At 45.3% G+C, this 17,874-nt stretch overlaps 1 protein-coding gene across 3 annotated transcripts in view; it reads left to right on the plus strand.

The window, feature by feature from the left end:
• Positions 1-17,874, plus strand: part of LOC126150178 (androgen-dependent TFPI-regulating protein-like) — a 286,309-nt gene that overhangs the window by 155,495 nt on the left and 112,940 nt on the right. Inside the window, exon 1 of one of the 3 annotated variants that reach the window (XM_049915859.1) lies at positions 5,881-6,077. The exons of the other annotated variants lie outside the window; for them this stretch is intronic. Coding sequence (XP_049771816.1) covers positions 5,904-6,077 — 174 coding nt within the window. The 5' untranslated portion in view covers positions 5,881-5,903. Of the gene's footprint in view, positions 1-5,880; positions 6,078-17,874 lie in introns of those variants that run through there. 3 annotated transcript variants of the gene reach the window in all.

Consider the following 17,874-nt stretch of genomic DNA (forward strand, 5'->3'; position numbering starts at 1 on the left):
TGGTATTGTTTTTATTGAACATTGAACAGCTGTAGTCTCATACTCCACCAGAAGATGGAGTTACATTCATGGATCCATTCATGTCCATCGTGCATTCCGATGGACTTGGGCAATTCCAGCAGGACAATGTGACACGACACACGTCCAGAATTGCCACAGAGTGGCTCGAGAAACACTCTTCTGAGTTTAAACTCTTCCGCTGCCCACCAAACTCCCCAGACATGAACACTATTGAGCATATCTGGGATGCCTTGCAACGTGCTATTCAAAAGAGATCTATACACCGTCGTATTGTTATGGATTTACGGGCAGCCCTGCAGTTTTCATGGTGTCAGTTCCCTCCAGCACTACTTCAGACATTCCTCGAGTCCACGCCACGTCGTGTTGAGGGACTTCTGCGTGCTCGCGGGGGCCCTACATGATATTAGGTAGGTGCACCAGTTTCGTTGCCCCTTCAGTGTATTAACAACATATTAAAATCATCGTAATCCAATTGCGTAATCGGGAAGAAGAGGGATTTAAAGTTCCGTCGACGACGCACTCATTGTATTTATTTCTGACCATTAGTTACCTCAAAATGCTCGGCTTAGGAACCTCTGTCGTCTGTAAAGGTGTGGTACAACTGTATATCAATTACATAACGCACTCGGGGAGCTACCTGTGTGGTTGTGGACAAATCGCCCACTTTTCAAAAGAGATCTCTACACCGTCGTATTGTTTCGGATTTATGGACAGCCCCCTTCTTGCAGCGGTGTACCGTAGGTCTCTAGAAGAGCGTAGCTTTCCAAAGGATTGGAAAAGGGCACAGGTCATCCCCGTTTTCAAGAAGGTACGTCGAACAGATGTGCAGGACTATAGACCTATATCTCTGACGTCGATCGGTTGGAGAATTTTGGAACACGTGTTATGTTCGAGTATAATGACTTTTCTGAAGACTAGAAATCTACTCTTCAGGAATCAGCATGGGTTTCGAAAAAGACGGTCGGGTGAAACCCAGCTAGCGCTATTCGTCCACGAGACTCAGAGGGCCATAGACACGGGTTTACAGGTAGATGCCGTGTTTCTTGACTTCCGCAAGGCGTTCGATACAGTTCCCCACAGTCGTTTGATGAACAAAGTAAGAGCATATGGACTGTCAGACCAATTTTGTGATTGGATTGAAGAGTTCCTAGATAACAGAACGCAGCATGTCATTCTCAATGGAGAGAAGTCTTCCGAAGTAAGAGTGATTTCAGGTGTGCCGCAGCGAAGTGTCGTAGGACCGTTGCTATTCACAATATACATAAATGACCTTGTGGATGACATCGGAAGTTCACTGAGGCTTTTTGCAGATGATTCTGTGGTGTATCGAAAGGTTGTAACAATGGAAAATTGTACTGAAATGCAGGAGGATCTGCAGCGAATTGACGCATGGTGCAGGGAATGGCAATTGAATCTCAATGTAGACAAGTGTAATGTGCTGCGAATACATAGAAAGATAGATCCCTTATCATTTAGCTACAATATAGCAGGTCAGCAACTGAAAGCAGTTAATTCTATAAATTATCTGGGAATAGGCATCAGGAGTGATTTAAAATGGAATGATCATATAAAGTTGATAGTCGATAAAGGAGATGCCAGACTGAGATTCATTGGAAGAATCCTAAAGAAATGCAGTCCGAAAACAAAGGAAGTAGGTTACAGTAGACTCTTTCCCCCACTGCTTGAATATTGCTCACCAGTGTGGGATCCGTACCAGATAGGGTTGATAGAAGAGAGAGAGAAGATCCAACGGAGAGCAGCGCGCTTCGTTACAGGATCATTTAGTAATCGCGAAAGCGTTACGGAGATGATAGATAGACTCCAGTGGAAGACTCTGACCTCGAACTGTTGTAAAATTTTAGAACATGTTTTTGCTCGCGTGTCATATCACTTCTGGAAACTGAGAATCTACTCTGTAGGAATCAACATGGATTCCGGAAACAGCGATCGTGTGAGACCCAACTCGCTTTATTTGTTCATGAGACCCAGAAAATATTAGATGTAGGCTCCCATGTAGATGCCATTTTCCTTGACTTCCGGACGGCGTTCGATACAATTCCGCACTGTCGCCTGATAAACAAAATAAGAGCCTACGGAATATCAGACCAGCTGTGTGGCTGGATTGAAGAGTTTTTAGGAAACAGAACACAGCATGTTCTTCTCAATGGGGAGACGTCTACAGATGTTAAAGTAACCCCTGGCGTACACAGGGGAGTGTTATGGGACCATTCCTTTTCACAATATATATAAATGACCTAGTAGATAGTGTCGGAAGTTCCTTGCGGCTTTTCGCGGATGATGCTGTAGTATACAGAGAAGTTGCAGCATTAGAAAATTGCAGCGAAATGCAGGAAGATCTGCAGCGGATAGGCACTTGGTGCAGGGAGTGGCAATTGACCCTTAACATAGACAAATGTATTGTATTGCGAATACATAGAAAGAAGGATCCTTTATTGTATGATTATATGATAGCGGAACAAACACTGGTAGCAGTTACTTCCGTAAAATATCTGGGAGTATGCGTGCGGAACGATTTGAAGTGGAATGATCATAATAAATTAATTGTTGGTAAGGTGGGTGCCAGGTTGAGATTCATTGGGAGAGTCCTTAGGAAATGTAGTCCATCAACAAAGGAGGTGGCTTGCAAAACACTCGTTCGGCCTATACTTGAGTATTGCTCATCAGTATGGGACCCGTACTAGGTCCGGTTGACAGAGGAGATAGAGAAGATCCAAAGAAGAGCGGCGCGTTTCGTCACAGGGTTAGTTGGTATGCGTGATAGCGTTACGGACATAGTTAACAAACTCAAGCGGCAGACTCTACAAGAGAGGCGCTCTGCATCGCGGTGTAGCTTGCTGTCCAGGTTTCGAGAGGGTGCGTTTCTGGATGAGGTATCGAATATATTGCTTCCCCTTACTTACACCTCCCGAGGAGATCACGAATGTAAAATTAGAGAGATTCGAGCGCACACGGAGGCTTTCCGGCAGTCGTTCTTCCCGCGAACCATACGCGAGTGGAACAGGAAAGGGAGGCAATGACAGTGCCCTCCGCAACACACCGTAGAGTGGCTTGCGGAGTATAAATGTACATCTACATGTACATTCTACATCTACATGATTACTCTGCAATCCACATTTAAGTGCTTGGCAGAGGGTTCATCGAACCACAATCATACTATCTCCCTACCATTCCACTCCCGAACAGCGCGCAGGAAAAACGAACACCTAAACCTTTCTGTTCGAGCTCTGATTTATCTTATTTTATTTTGATGATCATTCCTACCTATGTAGGTTGGGCTCAACAAAATATTTTCGTATTCGGAAGAGAAAGTTGGTGACTGAAATTTCGCCGCGACGAAAAACGTCTTTGCTTTAATGACTTCCATCCCAACTCGCGTATCATATCTGCCACACTCTCTCACCTATTACGTGATAATACAAAACGAGCAGCCCTTTTTTGCACCCTTTCGATGTCCTCCGTCAATCCCACCTGGTAAGGATCCCACACTGTGCAGCAATATTCTAACAGAGGACGAACGAGTGTAGTGTAAGCTGTCTCTTTAGTGGACTTGTTGCATCTTCTAAGTGTCCTGTCAATGAAACGCAACCTTTGGCTCGCCTGCCCCACAATATTATCTCTGTGGCCTTTTCAACTGAAGTTGTTCGTAATTTTAACACCCAGGTACTTAGTTGAATTGACAGCCTTGAGAACTGTACTATTTATCGAATAATCGAATTCCAACGGATTTCTTTTGGAACTCATGTGGATCACCTCACACTTTTCGTTATTTAGTGTCAACTGCCACCTGCCACACCATACAGCAATCTTTTCTAAATCACTTTGCAACTGATACTGGTCTTCGAGGTTCGCCGATGACATTGTAATTCTGTCAGAGACAGCAAAGGACTTGGAAGAGCAGTTGAACGGAATGGACAGTGTCTTGAAAGGAGGATATAAGATGAACATCAACAAAAGCAAAACGAGGATAATGGAATGTAGTCAAATTAAGTCGGGTGATGCTGAGGGAATTAGATTAGGAAATGAGACACTTAAAGTAGTAAAGGAGTTTTGCTATTTAGGGAGTAAAATAACCGATGATGGTCGAAGTAGAGAGGATATAAAATGTAGACTGGCAATGGCAAGGAAAGCGTTTCTGAAGAAGAGGAATTTGTTAACATCGAGTATAGATTTAAGTGTCAGGAAGTCGTTTCTGAAAGTATTTGTATGGAGTGTAGCCATGTATGGAAGTGAAACATGGACGATAACTAGTTTGGACAAGAAGAGAATAGAAGCTTTCGAAATGTGGTGCTACAGAAGAATGCTGAAGATAAGGTGGGTAGATCACGTAACTAATGGGGAGGTATTGAATAGAATTGGGGAGAAGAGAAGTTTGTGGCACAACTTGACTAGAAGAAGGAATCGTTTGGTAGGACATGTTTTGAGGCATCAAGGGATCACAAATGTAGCATTGGAGAGCAGTGTGGAGGGTAAAAATCGTAGAGGGAGACCAAGAGATCAATACACTAAGCAGATTCAGAAGGATGTAGGTTGCAGTAGTTACTGGGAGATGAAGAAGCTTGCACAGGATAGAGTAGCATGGAGAGCTGCATCAAACCAGTCTCAGGACTGAAGACCACAACAACAACAACAGGTACAGATCTATCGGTGAGCGAGCGGTTGTACATGATTGCTAAGTAAGGAGCTATTGTATCAGCGTAATCTGAAAGGAACCTAATCGGTACACAATCTGGACCTGAAGACTCGCCCGTATCAAGCGATTTGAGTTGCTTCGCAACCCCTAAGGTATCTACTTCTAAGAAACTCATGCTAGCAGCTGTTCATGTTTGAAATTCTAGAATATTCCATTCGTCTTCCCTGGTGAAGGGCCGGCCGGATGGCCGAGCGGTTCTAGCCGCTACAGTGTGGAACCGCGCGACCGCAGCAGCTGTTCGTGTTTGAAATTCTTGAATATTCCATTCGTCTTCCCTGGTGAAGGGCCGGCCGGGGTGGCCGAGCGGTTCTAGGCGCTACAGTGTGGAACCGCGCGACCGCTACGGTCGCAGGTTCGAATCCTGCCTCGGACATGGATGTGTGTGATGTCCTTAGGTTAGTTAGGTTTAAGTAGTTCTAAGTTCTAGGGGCAGATGACCTCAGCAGTTAAGTCACACAGAGCTCAGAGCCAAGCCAGCCTGATGAAGGCATTTCGGAAAACTGCGTTCAATAACTCCGCTTTAGCGGACCAGTCGTCGGTAACAGTACCATCGGCACTGCGCAGCGAAGGCATTGACTGGGTCTTGTCGCTTGTGTACTTTACATACGACCAGAATTTCTTCGGTAGGTGTAGATGTAGATGTAGATGTAGAGACGCTCACTAGCTCGGTACGGGCTTTTGTTGAAGTTTCGAGAATATACCTCCAACTCCTACGTATATCTCGCGAAGAGACCACGAGGACAATATCAGAGATATTAGAGCCCACACAGAGGCATACCGACAATCTTTCTTTCCACGAACAATACGAGACTGGAAAGGAAGGGAGAACCGAGAGAGGTACTCAAAGTACCCTCCGCCACACACCGTGAGGTGGCTTGCGGAGTATGGCTGTAGATGTAGATGTAGCCGAAACAGATCTGTGAGTACACTAGAGAGCGCAGAAGCGGATACTGCCGTGAGGGCGAATGGCCACTGCTGTCGTAACCGCCGGCGCGCCTCTATTCATCGCCGCGTAGTGTCGGTCGGCAGTCGATTAGCAGCGCGTCACCGGCTAATGCGCCGCGCGCCGGCGAGTCCTCCGGAAGCCGCGTTCGGCCGCAGTGTGGCCGCGGCTGCGGTGGCGGCAGCAGCAGCAGCAGCAGGTAGTGGCTGCAGCACCCGGGCACCCGCCATGACGACGCAGACAGCGACGGGACCGCTGCTGCTGCACGGCGCGCTCACCGCCTACAGCTTGTTCAGCGACCTCTCCTTCCTCTTCCTCGTGCTCGATATAGTGCGGGGCGTGCCCGGGCTGTACGACGAGGTCGTCTGCTGCGGCGGCGAGTACATCACCATCTGGAACCAGGTACCGGCCGTGTGGCTGCGCCGCCTGGCCTCCAAAACATCCCATTAAAGCAGGCGCCTCTCGCCCTGTGAACCGCAGACAGACCGCAGCCTCCTCTGACACACGCAGCAAAGTAGGAGCAGTTACGTTGCTTTATACGCGTCTGTATACAGTATTCATCCGGCCGGGGTGGCCGAGTGGTTCTAGGCACTGCAGTCTGGAACCGCGCGAGCGCTACGGTCGCAGGTTCGAATCCTGCCTCGGGCATGGATCTGTGTGTTGTCTTAAGGTTAGTTAGGTTTAAGTAGTTCGAAGTTCTAACGGACTGATGACCTCAGAAGTTCAGTCCCATAGTGCTCACAAGGGAACCTCCCCATCGCACCCACCTCAGATTTAGTTATAAGTTGGCACAGTGCATAGGCCTTGAAAAACTGAACGCAGATCAATCGAGAAAACAGGAAGAAGTTGTGTGGAACTATGAAAAAAATAGCAAAATGTACAAACTGAGTAGTCCAAGTGCAAGATACGCAACATCAAGGAGGAAGTGAGCTTAGGAGCGTCTTGGTCCCATGGTTAGCGTGAGCAGCTGCGGTTGAAGAGGTTCTTGGTTCAAGTCTACCCTCGAGTGAAGAGTTTTTTTTTTTATTTTCAGACAATTATTATCTGTCCGTCCGTCCGACCGATGCGAGGTAACTGCGCCGTAGTATGAGGATGCTACACCTAAACAAACATCGAAACACACGACGTCAGTCGACAACAGCGCACGGAAGAGGACTATTTCTGCTAACGAGACTCCCTGGCTGGCAGTTGACTGTTCGCTACTTTGGACGGGAGTGCATTAAATACGTGAGGTGTATTCCGTGGGCAATATGAATCCAGCAAATATAGCTCGCGACTTCAATGACAAGGTCAATGAATATTTTCCGAACTGTATGTTTGCGGTGCGGTCGCAAAACATAGACACTAAACTTATTACAGTGAACAGAGACATCAATGAACGAACGGACAGATCATAACTTTGCGAAAATAAAGGAAGAAAAATTTTCACACGAGCGAAGATTTGAACCAAGGACCTCTCGCGCCGCAGTTGCTCACGCTCACCACGGGACCACAGCGCTCCTATGCTCAGGTTATCCTTGATATTGCCTATCTTGCACATGGACTACTCAGTTTGTATATTTTGCTTATTTTTTTCGTAGTTCCACACAACTTCTTCCTGTTTTCTCGATTGATCTGCGTTCAGTTTTTCAAGGCATATCCACTGTGCCAACTTATAACTAAATCTGAGGGGGGTGCGATGGGGAGGTTCCCTTGTCGGAGCCATTTGAACCGTACAGTATTCTAACTCACGTCTTTGGTACAGTTTGCGTGAAAATGCTGTGAGACGATGCGGGTATTTGGACGCACTTCAGTAACATTCTGATGTCTTGACTACAGTTTTTATTATTTCCAAAATCGCCTTAAGCTCTTCTACATTCCGTAATTTTCATACGCTACAAAACACAACTGGTATCAAAAGGTATGAAAATAAGTTCATTTCACCATTGATTAGAGACGTAGTACAGGGTGTCCGAAAAGTCTGTCCCTTATTACATAAATTGATAACACAGGCTAGAAGTAAGATACAAATATGGTTGGTTCAAATGGCTCTGAGCACTATGGGACTTAACTTCTGAGGTCATCAGTCCCCTAGAACTTAGAACTACTCAAACCTAACTAACCTAAGGACAGCAGACATATCCATGCCCGAGGCAGGATTCGAACCTGCGACCGTAGCGGTCGCGCGGTTCCAGACTGTAGCGCCTAGAACCTGTCGGGCACTCCGGCCGGCATACAAATATGAAAGTGGTGTCTAATTGTTTACAAACTATCAAAGTTTTTTTCACAGATCAGTAAACTTCCACTTCCATTGTTGCCCAATGACAGTACACGTCGATATGACTTTGCGGTCGAAATGCTGTCACGTATTGAGGACTATGATGGTTATCTCAGACGAATTGCCTTTTCCGACGAAGCGGCCTTTTTTATCAGTGGAGTAGTGAATCGCCATAATGTGCGCCTTTGGGGTTCACAACCCCCTGGCGAGGTCGTGGAGTGCACCAGAGGCAGTCCAAAGGTGAATGTTTGGTGCGCGCTATTGCACGATAGAATTATCGGGCCAATCTTCTTCGCTGAGGCTACCGTCACATCTGCAGTGTATCTGGACATGTCGTAACTGTATGCTGTTCCTCAGCTGCTTCAGTATCACCCCGATGTCTTGTTTCAGCAAGACGGTTCACCGCCTCATTGGGATTTACACGTCCGTGCCTATCTCGATATGACTGTTCCTGGGCGATGGATTGGTCGTGATGGGCCAACGGTTTGGCCTCCACGCTCTCCTGACGTAACCCCATTAGACTTCTTTTTATGGGGTTATGTCAAGGACGAGGTCTACCGAACACGTGTACCAGATCTTGCAACCCTGCGGCAACGGATAACCACAGTCGTTTAATCGATCCCTCCAGTGGTGTTGGCAAATTGAATGTCGCCTAGATGTGCTACGTGCTATCAAGGATGCTCATATGGAAGTTTACTGATGTGTGAAAAAAACTTTGATAGTTTCTTAACAATTAGACACCAGTTTCATATTTGTATCTTACTTCTAGCCTGAGTTATCGATTTATGTAATCAGGGAAAGACTTTTCGGACACCCTGTATAATAAGTAGAATATGGCTTTCCAGCTTACCAACGTTATGTCAGTCATATAAAATTGTTTATTAGACACATTGCATTTCGTCAACATTCTCAATCACGAGACGACTGCAAACTGCTACCAAGGGACAAATTGGCAACCAAGTAGACTAAATCGCTAGGCGACGCTGGATACATGGTACACGCTGCATTTTTTCGCTTGAAACTACGTTTTCATCGTTAAATCGTATAATTAATTCATAGAAATCACTCTACAATGTTTTACAAAAAGGTATTTCTTTACAAAATTATGCGTAACAAATCTTTTGAGAGGTCGAAAATAGTACATTGGAAGAGCCCGCTGAGTGACGCTTGGGTATATGAAGCCAACTATGGCCACGCGGAGTCGCCGAACGGTTAGAGGCGATATGTCACTAATCGCGCGGCCCCTCCCGCCGGAGGTTCGACTCCTCCCTCGGGCATGGGTGTCTGTGTTGTAATTAGCGTAAGTTAGTTTAACTAGCGTGTAAGTCTACGTGTAACGTTGTTGCTTTATTTTGTGGTGTAAGCGAAACTGATAAGACAATAAAAGCGGGTTAAAAGCTGTGAGCTGTCTGGGGAAGTTAACCTTGCATTACTGCGCAACTGTTTCACCAGGTATCCAGTCTAGCTTACCAAATTCCCAACCAGACTAACATTAATTATAATCTTTTAATAGTCATACGACAATCGGTGATACATATATATATATATATATATATATATATATATATATATATATATATATATATATATATATCTTATTTAGGATTGTGGAAAATGTGAGTTTGTAATCTTACAGAACACATCAAATATGGAGCCAAGATTGGGAGACTGCATACGACACTGCATTCATACAATAACACACGAAGAACGTTGAAACATATGCAAGAGGAAATTAACCACAACCAACCGATTCAGTTTTCACCCAAAGAAGTTACGTTCGTAGCACAATCCTGTCCGTCATGTAATTACCACACACTGGTATACTAAATTCATACTAACTCTCTGTGACATTTTACCGAAAAGAATAGCTGAGGGCTACTTTGATGATTACACCACATGCTTCACGTGGTCAACTTGGTTTACACAAAGCGTGTAACTCCACAATAATTTTGATAATTAAAATAAATTAGATCGAAAAGCAATTTACAAAAGAAAAACCTCGAACTGGTTACTAACGTCTTACTATTAACCTGATGGGTCAAACAATTATATAAGCACGTGGTAGTGGTCTCACAAAGTACACCCCACGTGGGTTGAACATAAAGAAAAGTTGCTATATTGAAAAATATTGTCAAGATGAGACGTTATAATCACACGAGCATTCGCATTTAAGATTCATGATCTTAGTTAGAGTTACTGATCAACACGTGGTTCCACTTTACTCACAAAGTAGTGACAAAGCAACTACCGGAAGATATTCTGAACTTCACACGCTTTGCCGGAGATCTTACCACTTCAGACGCTCGCCAAGGACAGACTGCCTGGTCCCTTCCTGAGGGTGGCTCACAAATACAAACGGAAGTGGCCAGAGGGGGAGCTTCCTATACCAACATGACAAGAGACGGACAGGACCATACTAAGGATAGAAACCTCTTTGCTTTTAGGAAGCGTAGCTACCTGTTCCGAGGTTGATCCTATTGTTCTCTAGCAGACAGGCTTGTCTGCTACCCTCAAGCATGCAACTAGAAATACATTTGCTCATTCATCCTCTCACACAGAAGGGAAGAGGCATGACAGTATCTTATCATATACAGTATATAAAAGAAAGCGAATGTAGGTTCCGTATGAGACTGTGTGACATGAATTACATATAAACTGTGTTTTAAAGTGTAGTATTGTGACAGGTCGTTCTTGTTTGTGTGTAAAAGTAACACGTTCCACTACTCAGTCTCCTCCCAGTTAGTCAGAAACGCCACAGTAAATTTAGAAGAGGAATTTATGCCGTAAATGACAACAGATTTAAGAAATTAACATCAAAGTAATCCAACAGAGACCTTTCATACGGACCGATGACCTCAGCAGTTAGGTCCCTTAGGAAATCACACACATTTGAATATTTTAAGACCAACTATATCTTAACAAATAGTTTTTGACAACTCACATCGTATACATTACTAGCGTCAGTAAAAATTCATGAATACTGTTTTATAAGAATTTATAAATAATATATAAGAATATAAAATGAACATAAAAAAAGCAAAACGAGGATAATGGAATGTAGTCGAATTAAATCGGGTGATGCTGAGGGAATTAGATTAGGAAATGAGACGCTTGAACTAGTAAATGAGTTTTGCAATTTGGGGAGAAAATTAACTGATGATGGTCGAAGTAGAGAGGATATAAAATGTAGACTGGCAATAGCAAGGAAAGCGTTTCTGAAGAAGAGAAATTTGTTAACATCGAGTATAGACTTAAGTGTCAGGAACTCGTTTCTGAAAGTATTTGTATGGAGTGTAGCCATGTACGGAAGTGAAACGTGGACGATAAATATTTTAGACAAGAAGAGAATAGAAGCTTTCGAAATGTGGTGCTACAGAAGAATGCTGAAGATTAGATGGGTAGATCACATAACTAATCAGGAGGTATTGAATAGAATTGGGGAGAAGAGGAGCTTGTGGCATAACTTGACTAGAGGAAGGGATCGCTTGGTAGGACATATTCTGAGGCATCAAGGGATCACTAATTTAGTATTGGAGGGCAGCGTGGAGGGTAAACATCATAGAGGGAGACCAAGAGATGAATACACTAAGCAGATTCAGAACGATGTAGGTTGAGTAGGTTCTGGGAGATGAAGAAGCTTGCACAGCATGGAGTAGCATGGAGAGCTGCATCAAACCAGTCTGTGGACTGAAGACCACAACAACAACAACAACAAGAATTTACAAAGTCTTGAAACACCAGCTGAGGCAAGTACCATTCACTTATGAAGCACAGGTTGCGCCCATGCATTGCTATTTGCAACAGTAGCAGCAAATGTGCAAATGCATATATACAGCAAATTCAAAATAATCTGAGAAGGCGCAATCTTGGAACCCCGTACATCAGTTCCACCAATAGTATATTGCGACCATCCCAGATTGACTAATCTAATTAAAACTCCTTAACTCCACTTTAACTAAAGCACAACACACTCATGTAAAAACCAGTGCAAAATTACTCATAATGGCACGTTAGCAATTGTGCCACCTTACATACGTAAAAGGGAACAAGTTATGTAAGGCAGCACAATTACCAGTGTACCATTATCAGTTATACAGCATTACATAAGGCCATCTGGGATGGTTACCATATACTATTGGTGGAGCTGATGTATGAGATTGCGTCTTCTCAGATTGTTTGAATTTCCTGTGTACATGCATTTGCTTCCATTGTGCGAAATAGCAACGCATGGGTGCACCCTTTTTTTTTCGTAAGTGAATGCTACATGCCTCAGCTGGCATTTCTAGACTTCGTAAATTCTTATAAAATGATATTTATGAACTTTTACTGATGCTAGTACTTCATAGGCTGTAAATTGTAAAAAACTTTTTCTTAACAGATACTTGGTCTCGTGTAACCCAGCACTACTCAACGGGCTCTTCCAATGTACTATTTTAGACCAATCGAAACATCTGTTACACATTTTTTTTTTGTAAAGAAATACCTCTTTCTAAAACATTGTAGAGTGATTTTCATGAACTGCTTAACGATGAAATTGTGTTTTACGATCTGACGATGAAACTGTAGTTGCAAACAAACAAATGCAGCTTGTACCACGTATCCAGTGCCGCCTAGCATTTATCTCACTTGTCTCATGACTGAGAATGTTGACGAGATACAAATGTTTAATCAACAATTTTATGCGACTGACGTAACACCGGCTAAACTAGAAACCATATCCTACTCATTATACTACGTTTCTAGTCAGTGATGAAAAGTAATATATTTTCACATCTTTTGATAACGGTTTTGTGTTGTATTTTGCAGCCTTTGAAAATGACGCAATGCCGAAACGCGTAACGTCGTTTTGGAAATAAAAGAAAAAGTGCCATCAAGACATCAGAAAGTTATTGAAGTCACGCATTTGGGATGGCGATACGAATCAGGTCGGCGGGAGAAATTTTCATCAGACGTGTCTCATTCGCCTCAGAGGAGCGATTGCAGGATGGTAAAGCAAATGTAACGTATTCGATACTCTTCTTGAACTTGAATGTGGTTTTTAAACGTACCAGATTTCGTCAATACAGAGAAATAATTAGAAACGGTGGAACTGGATATACAAAGCAACTCACCTGCAACTTGCAGCCCATTTATTTCGTGAACTGCTCATCGAATGGAGGTTTCCGACAAATGATGACAGAGGGGCACGTAATTTCGTTGTATGGATAATTCAATTCTTGCTTACAGTGCTGCATCACTGCATCGTCATTCCTTACATTACAAGCGTAAGTATCGAACAATAAATATTTAGCTATGTAAACTGGCCTATCTGTTTACGTGGAACAGACCCATCACATTTTACAGGGATCGTATGAGTCTGACATAAGAACAGACCTCGTACCATGGGTTTTCTTCTAGAAACGAATAACATGTAATGTTTAAATATTTTTGTTACACGGATTTAACGTTGGAATCGACCCGCCAGGGTAGCCGAGAGCGCTAACGCGCTGCTTCCTGGACTCGGGTAGGCGCGCCGGCCCCAGCTCGAATCCGCCCGGCCTGGATGTGGTTTTTAGGCGGTTTTCCACATCCCACTATGTAAATACCGGGCTGGTCCCCACGTCCCGCCTCAGATACACGACTCGCAGACATCTGAAACACATTCGCACTATTTCATGATTTTCACTAGAAGCAGACATCTAGGGTACAGTGATTCCGTCCTGGGGGGGGGGGGGGGTACGGGGTGGCGGCAAGAAGGGCATCCGCCTCCTCCCCCCTTCAAATTCACCATGCCAAATCCGATTGTAGCCATGCCAACCCTGCGAAAACTGCAGGACAAGGCACAAGCAAAAGAAAGAGAATTTAACGTTGGAATCACCATTCACTGTTTGTACTAATCATCTGCCCCACCTTTTGCTCTGAGTGGTGTTGCTGCGACAGCTGCACAAATAGTATGTAACGCGGTTAAGTAGAATAAATGAAAGCATGTAGTCTGACCAAGCGATTGGCCATCAGTCTGCAGAACCCGTCACAATGTCGAGTTCTAGGATCTTGCGAAACTCATCTCGTTCTGTTGCTCCACGAGATCGATAGGGATGTACACAACGTCTGTCAGGTAGATGCCATGTTCCTTGACTTCGAGAAGGCATTTGACACCGTCCCGCAGATCTGTTAAGTGAAAAAATACGAGCTTATGGGGTAACGGACCAGATTTGTGATTGGATGTAAGACTTCTTTGGAGATAGAACTCAATACGTCGTTCTTAGCGGAATAAAATCGACAGATGTGTAAGTACTGTCCGGAGTACTCGAAGGAAGCGTGACAGGACCGTTAATATTTACGATTTGTATAAATAAGCAAAAGAATACAATGGGTGGGCCATGTAGCCCGTATGTCAAATGGAAGACAGGCGAAGATGGCACTGGAGGGGAAACCAAAGACCAAACGCCCCACTGGACGACCAAGGCAGCGCTGGATGGACAACCTGGCGAAGGACCTAGCAGCCCTGGAAATTGAAGACACCTGGAGGAACCGGGCACAAAACAGGAAGGAATAGAGGCAGTTTGTGGTCTGCAGACCTGTGATCGCTGAATATCTACACTCCTGGAAATGGAAAAAAGAACACATTGACACCGGTGTGTCAGACCCACCATACTTGCTCCGGACACTGCGAGAGGGCTGTACAAGCAATGATCACACGCACGGCACAGCGGACACACCAGGAACCGCGGTGTTGGCCGTTGAATGGCGCTAGCTGCGCAGCATTTGTGCACCGCCGCCGTCAGTGTCAGCCAGTTTGCCGTGGCATACGGAGCTCCATCGCAGTCTTTAACACTGGTAGCATGCCGCGACAGCGTGGACGTGAACCGTATGTGCAGTTGACGGACTTTGAGCGAGGGCGTATAGTGGGCATGCGGGAGGCCGGGTGGACGTACCGCCGAATTGCTCAACACGTGGGGCGTGAGGTCTCTACAGTACATGGATGTTGTCGCCAGTGGTCGGCGGAAGGTGCACGTGCCCGTCGACCTGGGACCGGACCGCAGCGACGCACGGATGCACGCCAAGACCGTAGGATCCTACACAGTGCCGTAGGGGACCGCACCGCCACTTCCCAGCAAATTAGGGACACTGTTGCTCCTGGGGTATCGGCGAGGACCATTCGCAACCGTCTCCATGAAGCTGGGCTACAGTCCCGCACACCGTTAGGTCGTCTTCCGCTCACGCCCCAACATCGTGCAGCCCGCCTCCAGTGGTGTCGCGACAGGCGTGAATGGAGGGACGAATGGAGACGTGTCGTCTTCAGCGATGAGAGTCGCTTCTGCCTTGGTGCCAATGATGGTCGTATGCGTGTTTGGCGCCGTGCAGGTGAGCGCCACAATCAGGACTGCATACGACCGAGGCACACAGGGCCAACACCCGGCATCATGGTGTGGGGAGCGATCTCCTACACTGGCCGTACACCACTGGTGATCGTCGAGGGGACACTGAATAGTGCACAGTACATCCAAACCGTCATCGAACCCATCGTTCTACCATTCCTAGACCGGCAAGGGAACTTGCTGTTCCAACAGGACAATGCACGTCCGCATGTATCCCGTGCCACCCAACGTGCTCTAGAAGGTGTAAGTCAACTACCCTGGCCAGCAAGATCTCCGGATCTGTCCCCCATTGAGCATGTTTGGGACTGGATGAAGCGTCGTCTCACGCGGTCTGCACGTCCAGCACGAACGCTGGTCCAACTGAGGCGCCAGGTGGAAATGGCATGGCAAGCCGTTCCACAGGACTACATCCAGCATCTCTACGATCGTCTCCATGGGAGAATAGCAGCCTGCATTGCTGCGAAAGGTGGATATACACTGTACTAGTGCCGACATTGTGCATGCTCTGTTGCCTGTGTCTATGTGCCTGTGGTTCTGTCAGTGTGATCATGTGATGTATCTGACCCCAGGAATGTGTCAATAAAGTTTCCCCTTCCTGGGACAATGAATTCACGGTGTTCTTATTTCAGTTTCCAGGAGTGTATCTATCTATCTATGAATAATTTAGTAGAAAGTGGGGGGAGTTCTTTAAGGCTGTTCGCAGATGATGCGTTTGTCTATAAGAAAGCACCAACGCCAGAAGGCAGTATCAATTTGCAGAATGAGCTGCAGGTACATGATTAATAGTGCACGCTCTGGTAGTTGACCCTGAAAGTAACTAATCTAACTTACTTCGCATACACAGGCAAAGAAAGCCACTGCTGTGCAAGTACACTATTGATGAGAAACTGCTGAAAGCGGAATCTTCCTTAAGATATCCAGGAGTAACTATACGGACCTTAGCTGGAATGACCTCATAAAACAAATTAGCTGGAATGACCTCATAAAACAAACAGTAGGAAAAGCAGTTGCCAGATTGAGGTGCACCAAATGTAACTGATCAACGAATGAAATGTCTTAAAAGGTTCGGCCGATTCTTGAGTTATTGTTTGTTAACATGCGATCCTTAGCAGGTACGACTGATAGAAGAAACAGAGAGATATCCAACGACAAGAGCGGCACGTTCCGTCACGGGTTCGTTTAGTCGGCGCAAGTGCGTTACAGTAAAGTTCAAAGAGCTCCAGTCGCAGACATTACAAGAGAGGCGTTGTGCATCACCAACAGATTAACTGTTCAGATTTCGAGAGAGCGCTGGCCGAAGTGACCGAGCGGTTCTAGGCGCTACAGACTGGAACCGCGCAACCGCTACGGTCGCAGGTTCGAATCCTGCCTCTGGCATGCATGTGTGTGATATCCTTAGGTTAGTTAGGTTTCAGTAGTTCTAAGTTCTAGGGGACTGATGACCTCAGATGTTAAGTCCAATAGCGCTCAGAGCCATTTGATTTTTCGAGAGAGCACTTTCCGGGAAGAGTCGGACGACATATTACTTCGACACACATACATCTCGCGTAATGGCCACGAAGAAGATATCTGATAAATTACAGCCGATAAAGGGGCTTACCGACAATCATTCTTCCCACATGCCATTCGCAGTGGGAAAGGGTAGGTGGGATCAGTTCGTGGTACAAGAAGTACCCTCTGGCACACATCATCAGGTGCCTTGCGCAGTGTGATGTAGATGCAGACCTGTCTGGAGCGGTTTAAGAATTACCACATAAATTTAATCAGGTGGAAACAGATGCCAAGCTCAAATTCAATGGAGGAATACTTAAGGAAATCCTATTCATGCACGCTGATAGAAACTTCGTTCGACAGACTGGGACCGTTATCAAGTTGTAGTAAAGGAATAGACAGATAAGATGCTAAGACGATCTACCCATTACGTCATGGGTTCGTTTAGTCAGAGGGTGAATGTCACAGAAATGCTGTGGAAGACTGTACAGAAATAACGCCATGCATAGCGGACAGCCCTACTCATGAAATTTCGAGAGCAACCAATCTAAAACGAGTCGAGGAATATAGGGCTTTCTGTGGTATCAACGTTCGATACCACACCTGTTAGGGGTTGCAGTTATCGACCGCGGTCCGTATTATTATCGTTGGAGCCGCGAGTCGAGACCAGCGTCACTCCGCGGCTTGTATCAAGTTTCTAGCGAGCTCTCGTCCACTCTTGCTCGGGACGTCAAGTAGTACAGTAGCACAGCCTTCATCTGATAGGAAGCAACCTCTAACAAGGCGCTTAGTAACTTATGGCCTAAGTGAGGCCTCAATATCTATGTGTTTATAATTATATGTATGCAGCCAAGAAGAATCCTGTAGAACCAGCTAAATACAATATATATTATTTTTTACCAACGACTTCGTTACATATGCAGACCATGCAGCTAGCACCTCATCGACGTTACTGACAAACCTGCTGTGACTTACATGTTGTAGCCACCAGTCGACATTGGTGACGACTCGTTCGTCGTCCTCAAATCACTTTCCCCAACACACCTCTCGAAGAATGACAACGATAGTAAAATTAGAGAAGTGTTGAGAGTCT

Source organism: Schistocerca cancellata, chromosome 2 (genome assembly GCF_023864275.1).
Source record: "Schistocerca cancellata isolate TAMUIC-IGC-003103 chromosome 2, iqSchCanc2.1, whole genome shotgun sequence".
NCBI classification, from domain to species: domain Eukaryota; kingdom Metazoa; phylum Arthropoda; class Insecta; order Orthoptera; family Acrididae; genus Schistocerca; species Schistocerca cancellata.